At 36.7% G+C, this 23,646-nt stretch overlaps 4 protein-coding genes across 8 annotated transcripts; 3 read left to right on the top strand and 1 right to left on the bottom strand.

The window, feature by feature from the left end:
* Positions 1-1,132: 1,132 nt before the first annotated feature.
* LOC111431834 lies at positions 1,133-4,166 on the bottom strand. The gene is made up of 4 exons (XM_023068535.1): positions 4,009-4,166; positions 3,477-3,597; positions 2,358-2,430; positions 1,133-1,533 (listed from the first exon to the last, which is right to left on the bottom strand). Exons 1-4 carry the CDS (start codon positions 4,034-4,036, stop codon positions 1,261-1,263), a joined length of 495 nt encoding a protein of 164 aa, XP_022924303.1. The 5' UTR covers positions 4,037-4,166; the 3' UTR covers positions 1,133-1,260.
* An 893-nt stretch (positions 4,167-5,059) lies between these two features.
* LOC111431849 (probable glutathione S-transferase) lies at positions 5,060-6,709 on the top strand. The gene is made up of 3 exons (XM_023068554.1): positions 5,060-5,447; positions 6,012-6,217; positions 6,397-6,709. The coding sequence occupies exons 1-3, from the start codon at positions 5,121-5,123 to the stop codon at positions 6,578-6,580; spliced, it is 717 nt and encodes a 238-aa protein (XP_022924322.1). The 5' UTR covers positions 5,060-5,120; the 3' UTR covers positions 6,581-6,709.
* A 1,190-nt stretch (positions 6,710-7,899) lies between these two features.
* On the top strand, positions 7,900-10,005 carry LOC111431847 (probable glutathione S-transferase). The gene is made up of 2 exons (XM_023068551.1): positions 7,900-8,353; positions 9,358-10,005. Exons 1-2 carry the CDS (start codon positions 7,904-7,906, stop codon positions 9,712-9,714), a joined length of 807 nt encoding a protein of 268 aa, XP_022924319.1. The 5' UTR covers positions 7,900-7,903; the 3' UTR covers positions 9,715-10,005.
* Positions 10,006-11,624: 1,619 nt separating this feature from the next.
* Positions 11,625-23,619, top strand: LOC111431846. Of its 5 annotated transcripts, none has more exons than XR_002708573.1 (27): positions 11,625-12,007; positions 12,635-12,715; positions 13,170-13,307; positions 13,839-13,949; positions 14,027-14,077; positions 14,182-14,282; positions 14,464-14,557; positions 14,737-14,868; positions 14,951-15,208; positions 15,320-15,398; positions 15,540-15,631; positions 15,747-15,830; positions 16,054-16,128; positions 16,253-16,300; positions 16,442-16,537; positions 16,745-16,974; positions 17,292-20,764; positions 20,842-20,921; positions 21,117-21,197; positions 21,354-21,425; positions 21,510-21,606; positions 21,713-21,767; positions 21,865-21,993; positions 22,087-22,204; positions 22,458-22,540; positions 22,626-23,151; positions 23,326-23,619. XR_002708573.1 is itself a non-coding variant. In XM_023068550.1 (26 exons), exons 1-26 carry the CDS (start codon positions 11,843-11,845, stop codon positions 23,053-23,055), a joined length of 6,453 nt encoding a protein of 2,150 aa, XP_022924318.1. In that variant the 5' UTR covers positions 11,625-11,842; the 3' UTR covers positions 23,056-23,619. The 5 variants fall into 5 exon arrangements, 1 of the variants encoding a protein (XP_022924318.1); XR_002708572.1 differs by having other exon boundaries at positions 23,236-23,619; XM_023068550.1 differs by having other exon boundaries at positions 22,626-23,619.
* The last annotated feature ends 27 nt before the right edge of the window (positions 23,620-23,646 follow it).

Here is a 23,646-nt window from a genome sequence, read left to right as displayed (position 1 = left end):
ATGGTTTTTTTTTATTAGAGACGATTATAACTTTTATTATTACAATAATTTAAAGGTCAAATTTTTCCTATAAAATTACTTAAAAGCATGCATAAAATCATATTTCATAATTATTTATTATTTTCTATTTTTTAAAAATTAAGCTCTATATTTTATTATTTTCTATTGTTTTTTGTGTTGTTGATGGTTTGAAATTACGACTCTCAATATTGTCCACTTTGAGCATAAACTCTCGTGATTTTGCTTGTGGTTTCTAAAAGGTCGCATAACAAGGAGTAATCACTTATAAATCCATGATCTTCTACTAAATTAACAACACTCACTCCAATAATTCCCAATCTTAATTACTTTCTAGTCAAATTTTGAAAACAATAAAACAGAATGGAATTTTGACTTTTGATTTAATTTAGCTTTAATTACTACGAGAACAAATGTTTAGCCATCGACAGCCATTCGCAGACAACGGTTGGATTTTACGCAATTAGGGAAACCCGCCAAAATAGGAACCGTGGGGTCCACACCCTCGTTATATTTTATATCAATTGCGCACAAATTATTATTGTTTCCAATAAACGGTTTAAAAAAAATAAGAATTTTAATTTCAAGTTAAATTTTAGGGCAAAAATATCATTTTAGTATATACTTTTTTTTCAGTCATTCAACTTTTAATAAGTTTAGAAGCAGTTGCTAATTTTTTAGATTGCAATAAAATAAACATAAAAAAATGTATAAACATGCCTAAATAAGAAATTAAAAAAATATATATTAAATTTTTAAACTTAAATTTATGCTATAATATCATATTTGCTACAAAATTTAAAGTAGATTAATTTTTTTTTAAATACTAAATTATTAGACTTATTTAGCATTTTAAATTATTATACTTTAATATTAAATTATTAGACACCAAATATTAAAATTGAAAATTAAAATTAAAATATTAAAATTATTATACTTTAATATTAAATCTATTAGACACAAAATGGAAAAGTTTAGAAACCCAACGAATACTCGATAAAGCTGAAAACCTATTAGACACAAATATTAAAATATAGGATTAAACATGTAATTTAAGCATCGCGGGCGGGATCTTCATGAACGGAACGAAAAGGGTGAAGAGCCAAGAAACAAATTACAAACAAGGCTTGAAATAGTGAATTCAATGTAAAAGTGTTGTAATTTGTTCACAATCACATGTATGTAAATAAGAAAGGAATATACAACAAATGGAATGAATGAAAGAGAGTGAGTATGAACTTATCATTTAAGCATCGGCTTCTGAGAGTTTTGAAACACGAAAGCAGCAAGGGTGACGAGGAAAGCATAAGCTGAAGAGGGCAGTTTTTGGACCAGGCTTCCAATGACTGGGATGCCTTCAGTACTTCTCTTTGTGACCACTGCGACTGTTGGTGCTATCACCAAAGTGAGGATCAATCTGTGGCTCAGTGATATGAACGCGTCAGATGTCAAGCTCAGTATAAAACCCAAGAATTCGTCACGCCCAATTTTTTTATCCTGGTTCCAGTCGTTCTCCTGATAATACAACGAAAACCATAAACATGCAAAGCCCAGAGGATGGCAACAGGAAGAACAGGCCGCTACAGTTCAATAAAGCCACAAGAATAAACACACTATTTTAAATCTAATCTTTAAATCTAATCTATATCTTTGAACCTTATTGGATGGCTAAGAAGGTGATTACTTTAACACAATTAAATAAATCAAATGGCAACCGAGAAGCACTTTTGAAACTGTCCAAGCCCACCTTTGGTATATATTGTCCTCTTTAGGTTTTCCCTTTCGAGCTTTCCCTCAAAGTTTTGAAAACACGTCCGCTAGTGAGAGGTTTTCATACCCTTATAAAGAATGTTTCGTTCTCCTAATAATACAACGAGAACCATAAACATGCAAAGCCCCGAGTATGGCAACAGGAACAACAGGCCGCTACAGTTCAATAAAGCCACAAGAATAAACACTATTTTAAATCTAATCTATATCTTTGGACCTTATTGGATAGCTAAGAAGGTGATTACTTTAACACAATTAAATAAATCAAATGGCAATCGAGAAGCACTTTTGTAACCGTCTAAGACCACATTTAGCATATATTGTCCTCTTTGGGTTTTCCCTTTCGAGCTTCCCTCAAGGTTTTTAAAACATTGTCTGTTAGGGAGAGGTTTCCATACCCTTATAATGAATGTTTCGTTCTCCTCTCCAACTGATGTAGGATCTCACAATCCACCCCTTTTGGGGCCCAACATCCTCGCAGACACTCATTCTTCTCTCCAATCGACGTGGGATCTCACATCTTTCTTACATTGTTAAACCTGTGTAATACTATTGTGTCAACAAAGTACCTTTATGAGCTCTCTGAAACGTTCCTCTGTGGGCGGATCAAGATGAGAGATAGGCAACCGCTTGTTAATATCACTGCATCACAAGTAATTGTTAAGTATTAAACCAAGCTCACAGATGCCTTGTCGCCAAGAGCTTGAGACGCTAAACAGATATCTACAAGGATCAAAGTTGAAGCCCAGATTGAAAATTTACGAGTATTTTTCTGTAACGTTAATGTTTCTCATTTCTTGTTTTCTATTTCCAGTTTTTGGAACGTTTGGTAACTGTTACTAAATCTCATTTCTAATTTCTTTTGAATTGAGTTTTTTTTTCAAGGCATAAATAAGAAAATTATTTGAACATTTTTACTCAAAATATTAAACATGTAACATGTCAACACCGCCACTAACGAATATTGTCCACTTTGACCCATTACATATCGCCGTAAGTCTCATGGTTATAACATGCGTCTACTAAGGAAAGGTTTCTACACCCTTATAAATAATGCTTCGTTCCCCTCTTCAACCAATGTGGGATCTCACAATCCACCCACCTTGGGAGCCGGCGTCCTCGCTGGCACACCGCTCGGTGTCTGGCACATAGCCCAAGCCCACCGCTAATAAATAATATCCGCTTTGGCCCATTACGTATCACCGTCAGCCTCACAGTTTTAAAACGTGTCTACTAAGGAGAGGTTTCCACATCCTTATAAGAAATTTTGTTCCCCTCTTCAACCAACGTGGGATCTCACAAATCAACATGAATCTTTAATTAAAACAAATAATGTTTTATGTAATAACTTTATTTTTCAAATTTTAAAATTTGGGAGAAGAAGAAACAAGAAATGGGTACCAACAAGCACATGCCTATTTCATTTTTAAAGAACAACAAATAAGAAACCAACAGCGCTTCTACTTTTTAGTTAAAAAATAGTGAATTGACAAACAAGAAATGGAGAAGTTTCAACTCTAATCGTCTCCTGAGTTAGCCATTGGTTTGCAAAAACTCTCACAAAACCCACGAATCAGTGGGTAGGCCATGAGCATAATATAAATAATGATGTCCCACCAGGTTATCTTATAAATCAATGAATGAATGAGCAACAAAAAGTGAAGCAAGAAAAAATAAGAGCTTCTTACTTGTATACAAGTAACGTAGCAATGTACAGATCTTCAAACGACAGCTTATCCTTCTTATCTCCAATCATATCAAATATTCTATCTGATATATTCCTCAATTGCTCGTCCCTCCATTCTTTGCCTGCAATTGCAAGCATAATAAGAATAAAAATGTCTCAATTGCTTCTCCCCCAATTTCCAATAAGATCTTTTGCTCTTATTAAACATCCTTTATGTCTCCCTCAATAGCAATCAGACATGGTATCAAGTCCACAGAAACAGCACGCATCAGCTAATTTAACACACGAAGAAAAAGAACCAAAACCGATAAATTCATCTATAAATTAGTCCGTGACAATAGCAGGTTATGAAGGAAATTGTAAGGTAACCAAATTTCACCAATAAGATCAATATCCTTTCAAAGAGAAATCCCTATGACTACGAACTCTCCATTTCGCTTGATCTGTTAATCGATTTATCGACGGATCCAAAAAGAAAACTGAAAACGAATTCAAATCGATGTTTACGAAAAAATAAAGTTAGGTTAATTTACCTCCAAATCTCCCCAAGGCCTTTCTCATTCTAGACGGCGATTGAAGATCCCAGACCTCGCAAAGCAGCCCCCGACTGTAATTGAAATCGGCGCTCCAGGCAAAGGAAGATGAAGATCTCCGCCGTAGCAGCAACGATATCAAAATTTATCATTTCCAGAGGATTGTATTAGACAATGATCAAATTCAGAAACTGTTCCGATTCTGCCAAACGTTTCCTTCCTCTATTCGCACGGAAACTTGGAACAAAGCGACCTTCGCTTCCCTCGGCTGCAAGTTATCATTTGAATTCGCGCCCAACACACACAAAATAAAATTAATTAAATTACAAATTTAATTAACGAATTTACACGTCACACTTCCAGATAGTCCAACCCAAAATGAAGGGCCCAAATTATAAAGCCCATTATCGAGATTCACAGCCCATAGCATCAAAGATCAAACGGCACGTGCCAAAAACAGTCAACGGTCAACGAATATGGGCAGCGTTCTATTTGACGTGTCGCCAGCCAATAAAGACCAAAACGCATTTGTTCAGAATATTCAATGCCACGTCAGACTTACACCAAATACAAAACAAATGATTCTACCACAAAATAACTTTAATTACTCTTTTCTCACATACCCTTCAACTTCTATCAATTGCATTCTCACCCCAACATCACCTAAAAATGTATTAAATGAAAATTAAATTCAAAACTCAATAATAAAAAAAAAATGAGAAATAAGGAATCTTAAGGATTAAATAAAAATTCAGTGCAATATTTAAATTTAAGGACTAAATATGGTCTTTTTTTTAATAATATAAAATTTAAGAACTAAATATAATAATGTGTCATTTTTTAAATAATAAATAAAAATGATTGTTTTTTAAAAAATAATTTATATAGTTTTAAGGACTAAATATGGTTTTTTTTTTTTTTTTTTTGTAAGTTTCAAAATATTATATTTACTATTTTAAAATGTAATATTTTAATATTTTAAAATTTAAAGACTAAGGTGGTCTTAAAGGTGGTCTTTGTTTTATAATATAATATTAAGGGTGGATGGTTCATCTCTATATTATGTAAATTTCTGGCAAACAGCCATAATTGGGAAAGAGAAGAAAGAAAGGATGGGAGAAGAACTGAAGCTGTTGGTTAGAACGTCGAGTCCGTACACTCTGAGAATAGTATGGGCGCTGAAGTTGAAAGGGTTGGAATACGACACCGTTTACGAAGATCATAGTCTGGCCAACGAGAGTTCGCTGCTTTTGGAGGAGATTAACAGTCCGATCCACAAGAACCTTCCTGTATTGCTCATCCATGGCGGAAAACCGATCGCCGAACCGCTCGTCATCCTCGAATACATCGACGAGGTTTGGAAGCAAAATCCATTGCTGCCTCAGGATCCTTACCAAAGAGCAGTTGCCCGCTTCTGGATCAAATTTGCAGAGGATAAGGTATCAAATTATAATACATGCTCGTCATATAAACTAAGACATCAATCATGCCATATAAATTTAAAAAAATGTAAATAAAATGTTGTTCAAATTATTATAAGATATTACCGTTCATTTCATTTTACATTTATTACGTTTATTTAGTATATTTTAAGATTTTTATTTATTTTAAAGTTGCTAGTGACTAATTATGATCATAAAATACCTCTAAGAGGCTATATAAATATATCTATGTTATCTCTCTAAAATGGGTCTGATAGAATGTACTATGCTTCTTTTAGCCGATGACTAAGTTTTTTTACAATTGTACTTAGTAAGTTGCATGTAAAATCATTCAAACTTGACATGATCAATGTTGCTCTTAGAGTGACTCGAATCTCAAATAAGTGTTATTGCATGTTCTTACTTTTCCTTTAAAATTCTATGTAGTTTAGATGACATGTTTAAAATCATTCAAGCCGGATATTATCTATCTTACTTGTGTAGTGATTTTAATATGAAATAAGTGTTTTTGCCTTTGAGATATTCTATCAAGTTAATCTGAATCTTACTCTTGACTTTTAGGTTTTGCCATCCACGAAAAACGCGTTCGTGTGGGGCGATACGAGAGAGGAAGCCATTGGAAAAGCGTTGGAGAATTGGAAGCTTCTGGAAGAAGAGTTGAAGGGAAAGAGATTCTTTGGAGGGGAAAGCGTTGGGATTGTGGACATCGTGGTTGGGTGGATTGCATTCTCGCTCACTGCAATGGAGGAGATGGTTGGACCTCGCCTGTGTTGGATGATGGAAGTCCCACATCGACTAATTTAGGGTGTGATCATGGGTTTATAAGTGAGGAATACTAACTCCATTGGGATGAGGCCTTTTGGGAAAGCCCAAAGCAAAGCCATGAGAGCTTATGCTCAAAGTGGACAATATCATACCATTGTGGAGAGTCGTGTTCGTCTAACAGCCTGGTCACGCAAGAAAGGTTTCCCCTTTTGTCCAAATGGATAGCCGAATTCTCTTCTGCTCCAATCATCGGTGAAAATTGGCCTTCTGTGGACCAAATTCGTCGTCGTTTCTATGAGTCTCACCCACTGCCCCAAACTCAACCCCAAGCTGAGTTTCATGGCTACAATTATGAACATGCATGATTAAAAGCATGTAATTAAGAACCTGAAACGTGGCACCATCTGACTGTGCCACGTAGTTGGATTGTAAAAGATAGTGAAACTTAGCTGCCCTAGAGGGCACACGAACACGTAAACTAAAAGAAATATTTATATTTCGGTGTATGTTAAAGATATCTATTTTATGTACGGGATCAGTCTCGAATATGGAAGGAATTTTTCATTTAGACGGCCGGAAATAAAATTATATTTCACTTAATATGAATATTTTTTACACATTTTTTTATTATATTAAAAAAAAAAGTAGTTAATATTGAAATCCTCTTATTTAAACTAAAAATTATGATAATTTTTTTAATTACCAGTGAAAATTCGATCCGATTGATCTTTTGAGTCAGCTTTAAAATAGGATAATTAGTCAACAAATCTTGGGATAAAAGCTAGGTTGCTCCGTGTTTATTTCTACTTAATTATTATACATAGAAAATAAGATTCAATATTTTAACGGCTAATTTTAATTTATTGCTGTTTTCCTTTGTTCATTAATTCAAATAATAATTAAAAAAATTAAGTTGTAATATTAAAATTTAAATTTTTAGTAATTATGTTAATAGAAGAAAATTTTAAAATATATATTTTTTTAGAAGAAGAATGATAAAGACCGAAGGGGAAAAGAACAGTCAATACCACGTCACGCCTTACATCAGCAGAAGGTGACACGTGGAGGATATTGACCGCAGTAGCCATCAAAGACGAAAAAATTAACAAAATGTCGTTTTTCTTCTCTTTTCTCACATACCCTTCGATTTCTATCAAATTGCATTATTGCCCACCCTCACTACATACAATAATTGTAGTTATTATTGAAGTATAGTACGCATCAATTATGAATTATATAATAATCATGATTAAAAAGTTTAAAATGAATTCTATTATTAATTCTCAATTATTAGAGTTTATAAAAACTATATATTTGAATTTATTTGTTCATAAATATGATTTTTACGATCATTTTTATCAAAATATATAATTATAACTATTTTTAAAATGAGATTGTTCAACAAAATTTATGGATATTATTTGAAAATTGCAATAACGTTCTTGACCTCGCTCCTAAATTGTTAATGAAAATTGAGACATAGAAGGATGACGGCTACTTGAATAATGATTTAGATCATCACAGTCCTTATCTTAAGTCTCGTTCTTTCATCTAAAATTTTAAAAGATTACCATCTCGTTTAAAATCGAGACCTCAAAAGGGTACTTTTGCAAAACACACAAAAACACAGGGACCAACGAGAAATTTCTATTTTCAATAGTGGTTTAAAATGTAGATCTCAAAAGGGCATGTTTGCAAAAGACACAAAAGCACAGGGACCAAGGAGCAATTTCCCAAAACTTGAAGAGCGTGCCGTTCATAAAAGGGGCCAACCCAGAGAACTGAAAGCGCGATTACAGAGCAGAGGAAGTGAGCTAAGAAGGGAGATGGGAGAAGAACTGAAGCTATTCAGAACGTGGTCGACTCCATTCGCTCTGAGAATAGTATGGGCGTTGAAGTTGAAAGGATTAGAATACGACACCGTTTACGAAGATCTGGCCAACAAGAGTCCCCAGCTTCTGGAGTACAACCCGGTCCACAAGAAGGTCCCGGTTCTGGTCCATGGCGGAAAACCGGTCGCTGAATCGCTTGTCATTCTGGAATACATCGATGAAATGTGGAAGCAAAATCCATTGCTGCCTCAGGATCCTTACCAGAGAGCTGCTGCTCGCTTTTGGGCCAAATTTGGGGATGAGAAGGTAACTCTCAGTTCATCATATATATATATATTACCTAATTTTACTTGACCAAAGCTTATAAAAACTACTTTTAATTGACCTAAAATAACTTTTGTTGTAAAGGGAGCAAGATCGATAGCATTCCCACCCTCACAAACATAAATTAAACAAAGAAACGTAAAGATTTACGTAGTTTGAAGAGCAATAATTGAAGTGTATATCTCACACTCTCACAGAAAGATCCCACGTCTGTTGGGGAGGGGAATAAAACAAGAGTGTGGAAACATGTCTCCCAACAAATACATAAATGACTCTCAAACTCAATATATCTTAATCATCCTATACAACCTTTTAAATGATGTTTTGTTCTCCTTCACAATCAATGTGGGACATCACAATCCACCCTTTCAAGGGCTTTCGTGATTTTGTTCTCCTTCACAATCAATGTGGGACATCACAATCCACCCTTTCAAGGGCTTTCGTGATCAGGGGAGCTTGCTACTATTTTAAATGGTGTTTTGTTCTCCTCCCCAACCAATGTGGGACATCACAATCCACCCCTTCAAGGGCTTTCGTGATCATGGGAGTCTGCATCCACCCCTTCAAGGGCTTTCGTGATCATGGGAGTCTGCTACCTTTTAAATGGTGTTTTGTTCTCCTCCCAACCAATGTGGAACATCACAATCCACCCTTCCAAGGAAGGGCGAGAAAGCTGGCATATCGTCCGGTGTCTGGCTCTGATACCATTTATAACGACCCAAATCCACCGCTAGCAGATATTGTCCTATTTGGGCTTTCCCTCTTGGACTTCCCTCAAGGCTTATGCGTCTACTAGGGAAAAGTTTTCACACTCTTATAAATGGTGTTTTATTCTCCTCCGCAACCAATGTGGGATGTCATTACCTTTTATTTAAACTAGTTGTGAACCAAATAAATGTGAGTTAATGAACTAAAAGAATAAGGATTATGAACCAAATCAACGAGAGTTATGAGCCAATCTCTCCCTCTCTAACGCTCAAATGTAGGTTTTGGAATCTATAAGGAAAGCGCTGATGAACCAAGGGAAAGTGAGAGAGGAAGGTGTAGAAGAAGCCTTGGAGAATATGAAGCATTTGGAAGGAGAGTTGGAGGGAAAGAGGTTCTTTGGAGGGGAAGCCATTGGGTTCGTGGACATTGCACTTGGATGGCTTGCAAACATAGTGAGTGTAATGGAGGAAGTGATTGGAGTTGAGCTCATAACCGAACAAAGGTTTCCCCTGCTGTGGAAATGGATACACGAATTTGCTGCTGCGCCTATCATAAATGAAACCTGGCCGCCTAGAGACAAGCTTGTCGCCAGGTACCAAGCAATTGATCAAAGCTCTATGAGTAAACAAGCGTAATAATTATGATCATACAACGCAACAATATGGGCACACGTTCGTGTAAGTTTATGAATTTGTGTGAATTTAATCTGTAACCGTACAACCCTACCGATAGTAGATATTGTCTTATTTGAGCTTTCCCTTTCGTGCTTCCGATAGTAGATATGAGCAGACGTTCTCTTTCGTCCTTGTTGCTGGCACACCGCTCGGTCGTTAGCACTTGTTTCTCTCTCCAATTGATGCGAGATCTCACATCATTTATGTAAGATTCAATATTGTATGACATGAGTTTGGGATATAAATTTATAATTTGTAGAACACGATATGCAATATTGAAAAGTATATTTCATAAATTTCCATCGAACTCATCGAGAGATGTCGATTTAATCTGCGAGGACTCACTTTAAACTGAGCTGATATTTCACGTTTAAACGAAAAATGGGAGCGAGAACAAAGAGAGATTTCTCCTCATTCAATGAAAAACGGGAGAGAGAATGAAGCTAGATTTCTTCTTGTTAAATAAACGAGACTGAGACGAATATTGTGTTTCTTTTTTCATCTGGGGCATAATTAACCTATTATATATTTATATTTTACATCTATAATTATTTACGTAGATAAATTCTATTATGATTCTAACTATTACACGAAATACTGTTCCAGTCAGACATTTTCTCAAACACTTCACGTGAAAATGTGAAGAGACCATAGTGGGTGCGAGCACGTGAACTGAAACAGGAAGCTGGGCTTTGAAAAGGGCCTTTAAGCTGGGCTTAGTTGAGTACAGGCCTTTAAGCTGGGCTTAGTTGAGTACAGGCCTTTAAGCTGGGCTTACTTGGGTACAGGTCTTTGAGCTGGGCTTTGAAACAGGCCTTTTAGCTGGGCTTACTTGGGTACGGGTCTTTGAGCCGGGCTTTGAAACAGGCCTGTAAGCTGGGCTTACTTGGGTATGATTTTTTTTATTTATTTAAAAAACTATATATATAGCAAATGTGAATTTTATTATTTATTTTTTAGTAAAACAGTAACAAAAACAAGAAAAAGGACGTATATTTTATTTTTTTACCTGGCAAAGTACCTTATACTAATCTCATATTTAATTTTATTATTTTTGTATAGATCGACTATATGAATTTTAATTTAACCATTTGATTAAAAAAATACTAATGTTTGTTAAAAAAAATTTCATCCTTTAATTCGCCAAAAAAAATAAAAAATTATAATACATAAATGGGTCGGAGTCATTATTTTGTTATAATTTTAAACTTATCGACTAAATTGTTACTTTCATAGACAAAATAGCTTTTATCTCAAATTTATAATTTTTTTTAAATACAAAAGTACAGGAATTTGAACCTCGAAAATGATGAAAGTCCCACCTCGGCTAATTTAGGGAATGATCATGTGTTTATAAACAAATAATACTCTCTCAATTGGTACGAGACATTTTTAGAAGCCCAAAGTACAGTCATGAAAATTTATGCTCAAAGTGAACAATATATAATACAAAAACACTCCAACATGTATTATCTAACACAATTTTGTTCAATATTTATAAATATATATGCCAATGATTTTTTAATGAAAATAACGCGTGTGTCTACTGTTCTTCCATTTTTATCCTCATAAAAAATTTCTTCCATTTTTGTCCTCGTAAACTAGATTTACGGGTTTCCAATTTTGATTGTGATGACCAATTATCCACTGCCTAAAATCGTAATTTTGAAAATTCAGTCTTTTTAGGTCCGGGGGTTTCGTATTATCATTCTCAAATCTTATACGCTTATTTTTTTTATCTTTACCTCTAAGCGGACCCTTAAAAGTGGGTCTGAGCCCATCTACTAGGAAGTCGAAAACGACGCCGTTTGGGGACAAAAAATTCGATTAAAGTTCACACGAAAACAATTTAATCAGATGTACGAAGAAGGAGAACCAGTTTCAGTTCCAAGTTTCAACTTAAAAACTTTTCTCACTTCAGTTGTTTTTATTAGCTACTTTCTCCTTTCATCTTCTTCTTCTTGCTGTTCTTCAATTCCCGGGTTGTTTAGCTGCAAAATTCTCTCTCTTGTATTTCTCCCGCTTTTTTCGATTTCATCCGCATCATATGCAGTCGTAGAGAGAGAGAGAAGCAGCTCACAGAGCAAAAATGGAGATTGAATTGGAGCCACGAGTGAAGCCGCTGGACTACAAAGTGAAAGGAGTTTCCAGAGAATCGCCGTCTCAGAAGGCCGCTAATGTTCTTGATTCCGATCTTCGAACTCATTGGTCCACCGCCACCAACACCAAAGAGTGGATTCTCCTCGAGTTAGATGTATGCAATCCCTCTCTCTCTCTCTCTCTCGCTTAATTGACAGTAATATTGTATCGACATTCGAGGAATTCAATGAACTATTCAGCTTCGTTCTTGCTGTAAAACGAACAATTATGTGATATTAACACGCAGGAATCTCGAAACATTTTTTTAGTTTAAATGTTTGCTGCCACTTAATTAGTACGATACTCAAAGCCAGTTTAATTGTAGAACTACAATTCCTCACCCAATCATCATAAAAGCATTTTCTTCACCGAAACCTTGTTTGCTGCCACTTAATTCTGGAGAGCTTCTCAAAAGAGGCAAGTCTAGCATTAATGCTTTTAGCAGAATCCAGAAGTTCTTTGGAAGGCTCACTCACTTTGTGTTAATGTCACTTCATTTTCTGATAAGAACTGTTCTTACGTTCTCAATAGGGCCTGTTGTTAGTGTGCCCTAATTTTTTTTAAGCATGACGTTTGTTTGTTTATTATTATTACTTTTTAATTAACCTAGACTGGATAGCTTTCTTGAATGTATTATTTTGTGCTTTATCTATAAACTCTGTATCTTATTGAAATTTTATATGTTACCTTATTTATCATTTCTCTGTTCATTTTGCTTATTTTGTATAATTTTGTTAATCAGGAACCATGTTTACTATCACATATTCGCATCTACAATAAATCTGTCCTCGAATGGGAAATCGCAGCTGGTTTACGATACAAGGTTTTCTTTATCTCTTTAGATTTTGATTTTTACAGCTTATGCATTGCATTTTCTAGAAGAAGTAAAATTGCCCCAATTTTTGTATATGATCTTGTTTTTTACATGAACTAGCACTTGTTAAATTCTTCCAAGGATTTATTATATACTTCATAGAGTTAGGCTTCTTGTCTAGCGTAAATTCATCTTCGACAAACTTTTCAATTTGTTTGTCGAATGAGAAATATCTGTTCCGAATGATTCTCACGTTGCACATATAACTGGCATTTACGAGTTGTACACCGAAGGTTTTTCGACCAACCCATATGAATTGTCATATTTGTTTTGGTGGGAGAACAAAACAAAAATCTTATGCTTTTTCTTGAATGACGTGTAGTTTGGAAGTTTTAGTATGCATGTCTTGGATAATAGATAGAGCCTTGATTTTATTCTTGCAATGATTTGTATTTGTTTCCAGCCAGAGACATTTGTGAAAGTTCGTTCACGTTGTGAAGCGCCTCGACGAGACATGATCTACCCTATGAACTACACTCCATGTCGCTATGTAAAAATATCTTGTTTGCGTGGAAATCCAATAGCTGTATTTTTTGTTCAGGTAAAGTATGAGAACTCTATTTCCCACATTGCTATTAATGAAAGCTCTCTTTTACCACTATTTAAGAGGTGGTCGTAAAGCTGGGGGTTCTCGTTTGCTTAGGTGGGAGTAGTCTTGCTACTGAATGAGAAGTGAGGGTTTGGTATAGGGAATTTGAGGCTCGGGATTAATCTCGTGGTTTGCTGTTTGAGTTGCTATTTTTGCTAGTTGAATTAGTTGGTCAACTAGTTTCGTGGAATATTTAACATATTTCTGTTTAGTGGTTCGATTAATTAGTTACAATTGGTCAAATAGAAACACCTATTAATATTGTATTTTCCCACTTGTACTTATGAAATTTGTGATGAATGATGATTTTTTAGTACAAATGGGTGGGGACTTGAATCTTTGAATTTTTGGTCGATGATACAGTGCATTAATAAACTGAGCTATGCTTAAGTTAACATGAACGAGAATTTTATGGATTGCGTAATAATAATAATAATAATAATAAGATAATGATAATAGTTTTCTCAATTTTATGGATTGCAGATGATTGGTGTTCCAGTGGCTGGTTTGGAGCCAGAGTTCCAACCTGTTGTGAATCACTTGTTGCCACATATTGTATCACACAGACAAGATGGTGATGATATGCATCTTCAGGTACTGACATCTCCATAATTTCTTAGTTGCTTCATTTTGCACCTCATCTATTCATGACCTTCCTGTTTGCTTTGTAGTTGCTTCAAGACATGACAGTCAGGTTATCTCCATTTCTTCCACAACTTGAGGTAATATGTTTAAATTAGAAATGAATCTGTGGTATAGTCTCCTTCATTGTGAATATCAACTTCTTTGGATCCATAGAGGAGTATCTAAGTTGATCGTTATGCAGACAGACCTTGTGGGATTTTCCGATGCTCCTGATCTTAACTTACGTTTCCTTGCAATGCTTGCCGGTCCACTCTATCCAATACTACATCTTGTGAATGAGAGGTTAGGCTATCTTGCTTGTTATCTCTCATCTTTTGTATCATTTTGTCTGGAGCATTTCACTTTAAAGATCACGGTTTATGCATCGTTTCTGTTTCTTGGTTCATTGGGAGAAAATTCACCAAGTTTCCTTTGAATTTAAATAACTACTCTTGATATTCTGCTGATACGTTTTATGCTGCAGAGCAGCATCAAAGTCTACTGGAAATGGAACTGAAACTGAAGTTTCTAAGAATTATCAGATGTCTTCACCATTGACCGTTTCTTCGAATTTTGAGGTTTTTTTTCTTTCTTTTTCCCTTTCCCCTCTTCTATACTTCAATCTTTTAGTTTGCCCTCTTAATCATGTTTAAGTAGTTTCTATACCTTGGGATATTATGTAATTATAATGCCACAAGTAAAAATTGTTCTAAAGAAGATGGTTAGTTACGTAGAACATCTTTCTGCTGTAATGTAGCCACGGAAGTCTCGTAGTATATTACCTGTGGTCCCATCTACATCGAGCTGTGTAGTATTTCGCCCAGATGCAATCTTCATGCTTTTGAGAATGGCTTACAAAGATTCTACATTCTGTGCTATATGCAGAGTGGTAAGTTATTCTCAGTTTGGTATGTTTTCACTGTTAACCCTCTAGTTTTGAATGCTAATTTTTATTTTCTTTGCTTTATCAGGCTTCTAGAATACTGTTGAAGGTCGTCGAACCCATTGCAGTGCAAGAAGCTTCACCATTGGCTGATGAAGCTGCTGTTTCCGATGAGTTTGCAAAACCTGGCTTATCCGACCCTGTCTCCATCGCCGATTACTCTAAATTGTTTGGAGAAGATTTTGAAGTGCCTGATGATCAATGGGATTTGAGCTATCTTAGCATTTTGGATGTTGGTGCAGTGGAAGAAGGCATTTTGCATATTCTTTTCGCTTGTGCCTCTCAGGTTGGTTTGCACTAATTTGAATTTCGAAATCTTTTATCATATTTATATACAGTTTCTATATTTTTATTTTATTTGACTAATGAACTTGCATTTTGTGTGTAATGTTCACAGCCCACTATTTGCAGTAAACTGGCAGAGAGGGCTGTTGACTTGTGGCTAGCTTTACCTCTTGTACAGGCATTGCTTCCAGGTCGAAACAAAAATATTATTTACACATTAAAAAAAAAAAGAGAGAAAAATTGAGGTGTTTTATGTAACACAGTTCATATCCCAAGTGCTTTTCTTAGATACTGCTTAATTTCTGTGTATTTCATTTTTTTTCGTTTTCTAGTTCTTCGACCGCCTTTGAGCAGTCCCTTTGATGTGGTCAATGACATCTTTTCTTTATGGAAGGGGTCGGTGGTGCAACAGGCTCTCTCTCAGGTTGATTTTGAATTAAAAAACGATCCACCTTCTCTTTGATTGTAACATATACTTGCATTTACCTTTTCGATACGTATATTTTCTTATTCTTACATTTTGGCCTATTTGGTTGCAGATTGTGGCAACATTGTCATCTCCATTATACCATCCGCTTCTACACGCTTGTGCTGGCTATCTATCATCATTTTCTCAATCACATGTTTGTTGCCCACATTTTATTCTATTACTTGATTAAACTTCGTTCAATTAGCGATAATATCGTATGTTTCTATAAAATTGCAAGATTAGCAATCTTATCTCGAACGACCCCTTCACTTACAGCAGCAAAGTTACTCATTGATTTTTCACTAACTAAGATAATGTTGAAAAGGAGATGCTGATTATTGTTGTCAAAATTGATCAGCATTAATATTTTTTAACAGGCTAAGGCTGGATGTGTTCTGATCGACTTATGTTCTTCTGTACTAGCGCCCTGGATGCCTCGTGTTATTGCGAAGGTAGGTTTGTGCTGAAGGCAAAATCTCTCAGTTTCATTTCGAGCGTCGTGCCTGCCTTTTCTTTCTTATACACTGGTCGTTTTGTTCTTGTAACTTTTCTACCACTGGGTTGATTTTGATATAGGTTGATCTGGTTATTGAGCTTCTAGAAGATCTTTTGGGTGTCATCCAGGTGAATTTCATCTGTCAAATTTATTTTGTTCAACAATAAACATATTTTTAAGAGTCGCTATCTTAATGAAGCTAATGTTGTATTTTATTGCGTACATAATCATGCATTATAACATATTATGTTCAAAATTTCATGTTTCAGAATGCACGACAGTCCCTTGATCAGGCTCGTGCTGCCTTAAAATATATTCTGCTGGCTTTATCTGGTTATTTCGACGACATACTAGGAAGCTATAAGGTATGAAGTTTGGCAGTAACCTACCCTAAGCCTTCCATCCAAATAGAAATAGACTAAAGCTTTTTGTCACTATCTCGAAATTCTCTTATGGTGTTGAAGTTATAATCTTTGCTTCACTTACACATTGAGAATTGGCTTATTTGAGCTGTGATCATCTTTGTTGACGGTCGAAAGGGTTTCTAAAGAACTTTTTTATGCTTCTTTTAGGAAGTAAAACATAAGATTCTCTTTCTCGTGGAGATGCTAGAGCCTTTTCTCGATCCTGCCATAAGTGGGTCGAAGACCCCGATAGCTTTTGGAGATCTTTCTCCTATTTTTCCCCAAAAGCTGGAAAACAGTTGTCTGATTGCTCTCAATGTCATCTGCTCGGCCGTACAAAAGCCATCCGTTCTTCCTTCAATAGAATTCGAATGGAGGCGTGGCTCAGTTGCTCCTAGGTAATAATGCTTGCTTTGTGCTTCTGTGGAATGTTGTTGTATTGTAGAAAAGGATTTTTAAAAAAAAAAAAAAACATTAAGTGAATGAGCTGAAAGTATAATTTGAAGGTAAAGTGATAAATAAATAATTCTTTTTAAAAAGATCGAAACGTTATATTTTTCAATTTAATTTGAAGGGGAAGTTCGTATTTTTAGAAAATGATGAAGAAAGTAGTTTAGATGTTCTTGAATATTCAACAATGTTTATCCAATATTTTCAGTTAACTTCCAAGCTTTCCGATTTATGGAATTTAATACGACTCAATTTTTTTATGCAGCGTGCTTCTTTCAGTTTTGCATCCTCACTTGCAGTTGCCTCCTGAAGTCGACCTTCGGAAGTCCTCTGCTTCCAAACCTCTCAACCCAGATTTTTCTGCTTCAAGATTAAATGCCGTAAACGACTGTGATGGGAAGATAGATGATCACGACACGCCTGGACAATCTGATGTCTACGAAGATGCTATACCTTTTTTTGTCGCTCCAGAATTGCGGTGTGAATCTCTGGATAATCATTCTAGTCGTTTGAATGAAGGTAGCTTAATCTCTAGCCATGGAAATGTGAACATAGAGCCTAAAGAAGGGGTTCAAGGGACCAATCCTGATCGGTTTCGTGGAGAACTGGTATTGGATTTTGGGATTAATATCGAGTATTTCAACTTGGAAGCAGATTATTTTCAACTTGTAAACTATCGTGACTGTGAAGTGAAGGCTTCTGAATTTCGCCGCTTAGCCCTGGATCTAAGTTCTCAAAACGAGCTAACTTCTGAGGGTCATGATGCATCCATAGATGCATTACTCTTGGCAGCAGAGTGCTATGTCAACCCATATTTTATGATGTCTTGCAAATACAGTCCAAATCACATGAAAGGTATGAAAAGTAATGAGGCCACAGTGTCTAAAAGTAGCCCAACTTCTGAGCTGACCAAACTTGCTGGCAAGAGTAAAGCTGATCTGGAGACAATAGCTCACCTTGAAAGAAAGAGAGACAAGGTTGTTCTTCAAATTTTGCTGGAAGCTGCTGAATTGGATAGAAAATATCATCTGAATTTGTCTGATTCGGAGTCTTGTCCGTATAATGGTAAAGGATTAGATGAAAAAATGATCATGTTGTCTTCCAATGACGTGCAATCCGTCGATGCTGTGACCCTAGTACGACAAAATCAAGCTCTGTTGTGGACTTTTGTCATTCGACTTTTACAGAGAAAGCCTAATTCAATGCACGAAATCCTTATGCAAAGTCTTCTATTTTTGTTGCGTTCGGCCACTAAACTACATTGTCGTCCTGAAGATGTTATCGATATCATTTTAAGTTCAGCAGAGTTTCTAAATGGACTGCTAACATCTCTGTATTATCAAATCAAAGATGGAAACTCACAGTTGGAACCTGGAACAATTCACGGCACGCAGCGACACTGGATACTTCTTCAGAAATTGGTACATGCAAGTAGCGGAGGTAATTATCGAACAGACTTCACGTCAACGTCAAGTGCCAATAACAGTTTTTGCTCTGGGAATCTGATTCCAGCTTCTGCTTGGATGCAAAGAATTTCTAAATTTTCAATTAGCCAATTTCCTTTGGCTCATTTCCTCGGTTGGATGGCGGTATCCCGAAATGCAAAACAGTATACAATGGACCGTCTTTTTCTTGCATCAGATTTATCACAGTTAACAAGTTTGTTGCATATATTTTCTGATGAGCTTTCTGTGGTAGACAATATTTATAAAAAGCACGATGAAGTTACGATTGAAGAAACAGAGTGCAGAAAGATTCCTTTGGAGAGTAAGGAACTCGGAACAGTTGAACAGCATGGCGGTCGATCATTTCATGTTATCTACCCTGATCTTAGCAAATTCTTTCCTAATATGAGAAATCACTTTATAGCTTTTGGAGAAGTCATATTAGAGGCTATTGGATTGCAACTGAAATCACTTTCCCCTAATGTCCTGCCTGACATACTATGTTGGTTTTCTGACCTCTGTTCCTGGCCATTTTTCCACAGTGATTTAACTTCCCATTCCAGCTCTCATTTCATGAAGGGTTATGTTTCAAAGAATGCAAAGTGCATTGTGCTTCATATTCTCGAAGCCATTGTAAGTGAACATATGGAACCGATGATTCCCGAGATCCCTCGACTTGTGCAGGTGCTAGTTTCCCTTTGTGGAGCCGAGTACTGCGATGTGCCATTTCTCAAATCTGTAGTGCTTTTGTTAAAGCCACTTATTTCATATTCTTTGTGGAAGATATCGAAGGATGAACAAGTATTCGATGATGGTTCTTCTACAAATTTTGAGTCTTTGTGCTTCAATGAACTTTTCAACGACATTAAGGAGAACGAGATAGACGATTCCCTTCGAAAAGTTTATAACAAAGCTTTGTCTATCTTTGTATTGGCTTCCTTCTTTCCCGATTTCTCTTTTCAACGCAAGAGGGAAATATTGCAATCCTTAATTACTTGGGTTAATTTTACCTCATCACAACCCACTTCATGTTTCCACAATTACCTGTGTTCATTCCAAGAAGTAATGGGAAGTTGTAGAAGCTTGCTACTTCAGAAACTAAAAGCATTCGGTGCTATTCCAATATCTTTACACGACCTTGGGGATACAAGCTCTAGTGTACTCGTTGAAGAGACGTCAAAGTCACAGCCAGGGTTTCTCTGTGATATTTACGAGAACCCGCTATCTAATAGCAATTCCGAGAACTTAGAAAGAAAGAGTGAGGGTAACAATACTGAATTAACTGTTGAGGAAATAGGAGAATTTCGTAAAGATCTCGAGGCCCTTATTTCCAAGCTTTTTCCCACTATTGAGCACTGTTGGAATCTTCATCATCAACTGGCTAAAAGTTTGACTGTGACGATGGCCGAGTGTTTGGTTTACTCGCAGTGCCTATCTTCCATAGCCCAGAATGCTTGCAGTGATGAAAAGGAAGAGGGTGAACATGCTACACTATCTAAGACGAGCAGTCAATTCCTCGTCTACTTGAGAGGCGGTCTTAAGGGATTGGCTGAAACCGCCGTAATGCTTGAAGAAGAAAGTTGCTGGGAAGCTGCTTCTGTGGTTATTGATTGTCTGCTCGATTTGCCTCGTAGTTTGAACTTGGAAAACATTGTTTCCACTATTTGTTCTGCACTCAAGAGTGTTTCTTGCAACGCTCCAAGCCTCACTTGGCGCCTGCAAACCCAGAAATGGTTGTCAGCATTACTCAGGAGAGGTATCGCCACCGGCAATGGAGATGAAGTTGCTCTGGTCGATCTATTCTGCACAATGCTGGGACATCCTGAACCCGAGCAACGATACATAGCTCTTCAGCAGTTGGGTAATTTGGTTGGCATAGATGCCTTTGATGGCATTGCTGCACAACAATGTTCCAAAATTTGTAGTAGTTTCGTTTCAACTGGCTCGGGGGAATCTATTTCTGAGTCTACACTCTCTCATCTGGTTTCACATACATGGGATCAAGTGGCTTCTTTAGCAGCATCTGACTCATCATTATATTTGAAAACTCGTGCGATGGCACTTCTTATAGCCTTTGTCCCGTATGTTAGTCGACAGGAATTACAATCCTTGCTAGCATCCGCCGACTGCATTCATGGCACGAAGGTTTTGCATCCAGCATCTGAGGGCCCATTACTACAGCTTTCGTTAGCACTAATTTCCTCAGCTTGCCTCCATTCCCCGGTCGAAGATGTCTTTTTGATTCCTGAAAGTGTTTGGAGTAATATTGAGGTTTTGGGGTCATCAAAGACTGGTACTAACCTTCATTATTTCTTGATTTTCGTATAATACTTTATTCAAATGTTATAAATGTTTTATTTCATCTTTTAGATGGCAGACTCGGAGATTTGGAGAGGAAAGCCTGTCTAGTCTTATGTCGATTGAGAAATGAAGGGGATGAAGCCAAAGAGGTAGAACGACGATAAAGTTAAACGTTCCCTTTAGATATAACATGCTGTCTTCTGCCCTTTGGAGCACTCGAATGCTTTGGCATTCCTCTGCTTATATAGAATACAACATTTTTAAAGAGAGGCGAATCGTGAATAGTGTATTTTTGCAAGTTATAACATTTTTTTTTGTTGGTTTTCTTCCTTCTCATGTGGAAGGTTCTGAAAGATGTGCTCTCTTCGAGCTCCCCGAAGCCATTCAATGAAGATTTTCTAAGCATTCGGGAGTCGATACTGCAGGTCAGAAGCACAAAAGTTCAACGTTTTAGAGCTCGTGTCGTTTATCTATCTCTGAGTCACCTTCTATTAAATTTGCAAAAGATATTTGTTGCTTACTAGCTGTAATTTCTTGCTTTCCTCCCACTTCGTTCTTACTTGTGCTGAATTGCTCGTCAGGTCCTATCGAATATGACTTCTGCTCAGTCATATTTCGATGCATTCTCTCAAAAGAAAGATCAAGAAACAATGGTAAGATTGGTTATTGTGTTGTCTTCTTGTTAAAGTTACTGCAGAGAGCTCATTCTTGAAGTTACTTTGTTTGTCTATGTCTAGGAACTAGAGGAGGCTGAACTGGAACTCGACCTCGCTCAAAAGGAGCTTAAACAACCTGATTCATCCAATGATTTTAACAATTTTCCGAGAATCACTTGTATGTCATATTGGCTTTCGGGTTTTCTTATATCGGTTTTCAAGTTATCGCCATTGTTATGTTCTTAATTTTCTGCACATGATCGTTTGAAAATGAAACTTTTCAGCCTCTGCGGTAGCCGATTCACGTCTTCAGCAGATAAAAAACTCCATTCGCTCCATGTATGCAATAAATTTAGAAATCTTCCTATTATCATTACTTTCTTCATATGCTTATAACGTTAACTGGAATTCGAACCCTTTGGCTTTCGTCTTTCAGAGAAAAATCCAAACTCCAGGTAGAAGTAGCAGCTCGTCGACAGAAAAGACATCTTATGAGACAAGCACGGCACAAATATCTAGAAGATGCTGCATTGCATGAAGCTGAACTTTTGCAAGAACTTGACAGGTTTGATAAGTAGCTGAATCTTGCACCATGTAATTCAGTTTATAACAATAAAAAAGTTTTTAGGGTTCTCCATCTAACACTTGGCTACTTTAGGGAGAGAACGGTTGAAATGGAAAAGGAAATCGAAAGACAGCGCTTGCTCGAGCTTGAGCGGGCAAAAACCCGGGAGCTGCGTTATAATCTTGATATGGAGAAGGAGAGACAAATGCAGGTATGGTTTGGTTCTTGCTAATATATGATATATAAACAGCTTCTTGGGTGCTTTCTTAAGCTTCTTTGATATTCTAATAAGTAATACATGGTATTATCTTCTCAATTTCATTGTCGGGTTCCTCTGTTCGTGTTCCTCGTATTCATTGAAACTTGCTTCAAACAAATAGCCTTTTTTCCTTGCATCGGTTATTTTCGTCGTCGTTATAAAATGATAAGGTAATAATTTCTGGTGACTGTACATCTGCTTACAGAGGGAACTTCAGCGTGAACTGGAGCAGGCCGAGTCTGGACCTCGATCATCAAGACGTGAATTCTCTTCCTCTTCCCATAGTAGGTAGGTTGAAATGTGATGGAACATATCATGAATTCATGAAAGGGTGAATGAATAAAAGGGTATTGGTGAACCTTTTTCCTGGCAGTCGACCTCGGGACAGATATCGTGAAAGAGACAATGGCAGACCAAGCAATGAAGGGAATGCCAGAACAAGTGCCGGTGGCTTACAGACTGAAACTTCTACTACCACCAATTCATCAATGACCGGAGTACCAACCATTGTACTTTCGGGGGCGAGACAATACTCGGGACAGTTGCCTACAATCCTACAATCTCGTGAGCGTCCAGATGAATGTGGTAGCAGTTACGACGAAAATATAGATGGAAGCAAGGATTCAGGTGACACTGGAAGTGTTGGTGATCCAGAATTAGTTTCGATATTTGATGGACATTCGGGTCCGCCCGGGTCTTCTCAAAGACATGGATCAAGAGGCAGCAAGTCGAGGCAAGTTATAGAACGAAGGGAAAGGGATGGTGGCAGACGCGAAGGTAAGTGGGAAAGAAAACATTCATGACCAATGCTGCCTCGAGATTAGTAGATCAATTGTCGTCGTTGCGTCGTCGAGCTCTGGATCAATGGGTTTAGATGTAGCACTGCAAGCATTCCACAGGTTCGTTTCTATTAGCTCGTGATATCAATGGTGTTGTATATTTCATTGACAATTCTTTAAGTTTTCAAAATTTGTTCCATGAAGCGAATTCGAGTTTACCGAATACGATGCTGAGGACATATCTCGGGCAATCTATCTAAGACTAATTAGACTGAGTTGAGTTGCTCTAAACAGATCCTACAGCAGTCGAGGCTTGTGTACGCAGTCGAGTAAGCTATTGACATGCACAAAATCCTCGTTCTTCTGTCGTGAACCAATCGAGGAAGGTGAAGTTTACCCTCCTGGGACATTCCAATGAAGGAGAATTGACAGTGCCTATGGAAAACATCATTTCTTGAAGATTGCTTGTTTAGTTATAATCCAGAAGCCGAATCATTCATGTGGGGATCAAATTGGAAAAGGTCTCTTCGAATGGAACCGTCATATGCTCTTAAATTAATAGAGTTTGGGAATTACTTAAGTTTATTATTTTGAATTGTTCAAATTGCGATTAAT

Source organism: Cucurbita moschata, unplaced genomic scaffold, assembly GCF_002738365.1.
Source record: "Cucurbita moschata cultivar Rifu unplaced genomic scaffold, Cmos_1.0 Cmo_Scf00037, whole genome shotgun sequence".
Lineage (NCBI taxonomy): Eukaryota > Viridiplantae > Streptophyta > Magnoliopsida > Cucurbitales > Cucurbitaceae > Cucurbita > Cucurbita moschata.
The sequence above is the reverse complement of the archived record's forward strand: the minus strand, read 5'-3'. Positions and strand labels throughout refer to the sequence as shown.

Excerpts from the sequence above, each read along its gene's own strand:
- LOC111431834 (XM_023068535.1), bottom strand. The coding sequence starts at position 4,036 with ATGAGAAAGGCCTTGGGGAGATTTGGAG. Across the intron at positions 3,598-4,008 it reads GGCCTTGGGGAGATTTGGAG|GCAAAGAATGGAGGGACGAG; the intron begins GTAAATTAACCT and ends TTGCAATTGCAG. Across the intron at positions 1,534-2,357 it reads GTTTCAGAGAGCTCATAAAG|GAGAACGACTGGAACCAGGA; the intron begins GTACTTTGTTGA and ends TTGTATTATCAG.
- LOC111431849 (XM_023068554.1), top strand. The coding sequence starts at position 5,121 with ATGGGAGAAGAACTGAAGCTGTTGGTTAGAACGTCGAGTCCGTACACT. Across the intron at positions 5,448-6,011 it reads TCAAATTTGCAGAGGATAAG|GTTTTGCCATCCACGAAAAA; the intron begins GTATCAAATTAT and ends CTTGACTTTTAG. Across the intron at positions 6,218-6,396 it reads GAGATGGTTGGACCTCGCCT|CCTGGTCACGCAAGAAAGGT; the intron begins GTGTTGGATGAT and ends TTCGTCTAACAG.
- LOC111431847 (XM_023068551.1), top strand. The coding sequence starts at position 7,904 with ATGTTTGCAAAAGACACAAAAGCACAGGGACCAAGGAGCAATTTCCCA. Across the intron at positions 8,354-9,357 it reads CCAAATTTGGGGATGAGAAG|GTTTTGGAATCTATAAGGAA; the intron begins GTAACTCTCAGT and ends GCTCAAATGTAG.
- LOC111431846 (XM_023068550.1), top strand. The coding sequence starts at position 11,843 with ATGGAGATTGAATTGGAGCCACGAGTGAAGCCGCTGGACTACAAAGTG. Across the intron at positions 14,869-14,950 it reads TCTGTGCTATATGCAGAGTG|GCTTCTAGAATACTGTTGAA; the intron begins GTAAGTTATTCT and ends TTGCTTTATCAG. Across the intron at positions 16,301-16,441 it reads ATCTTTTGGGTGTCATCCAG|AATGCACGACAGTCCCTTGA; the intron begins GTGAATTTCATC and ends TTCATGTTTCAG.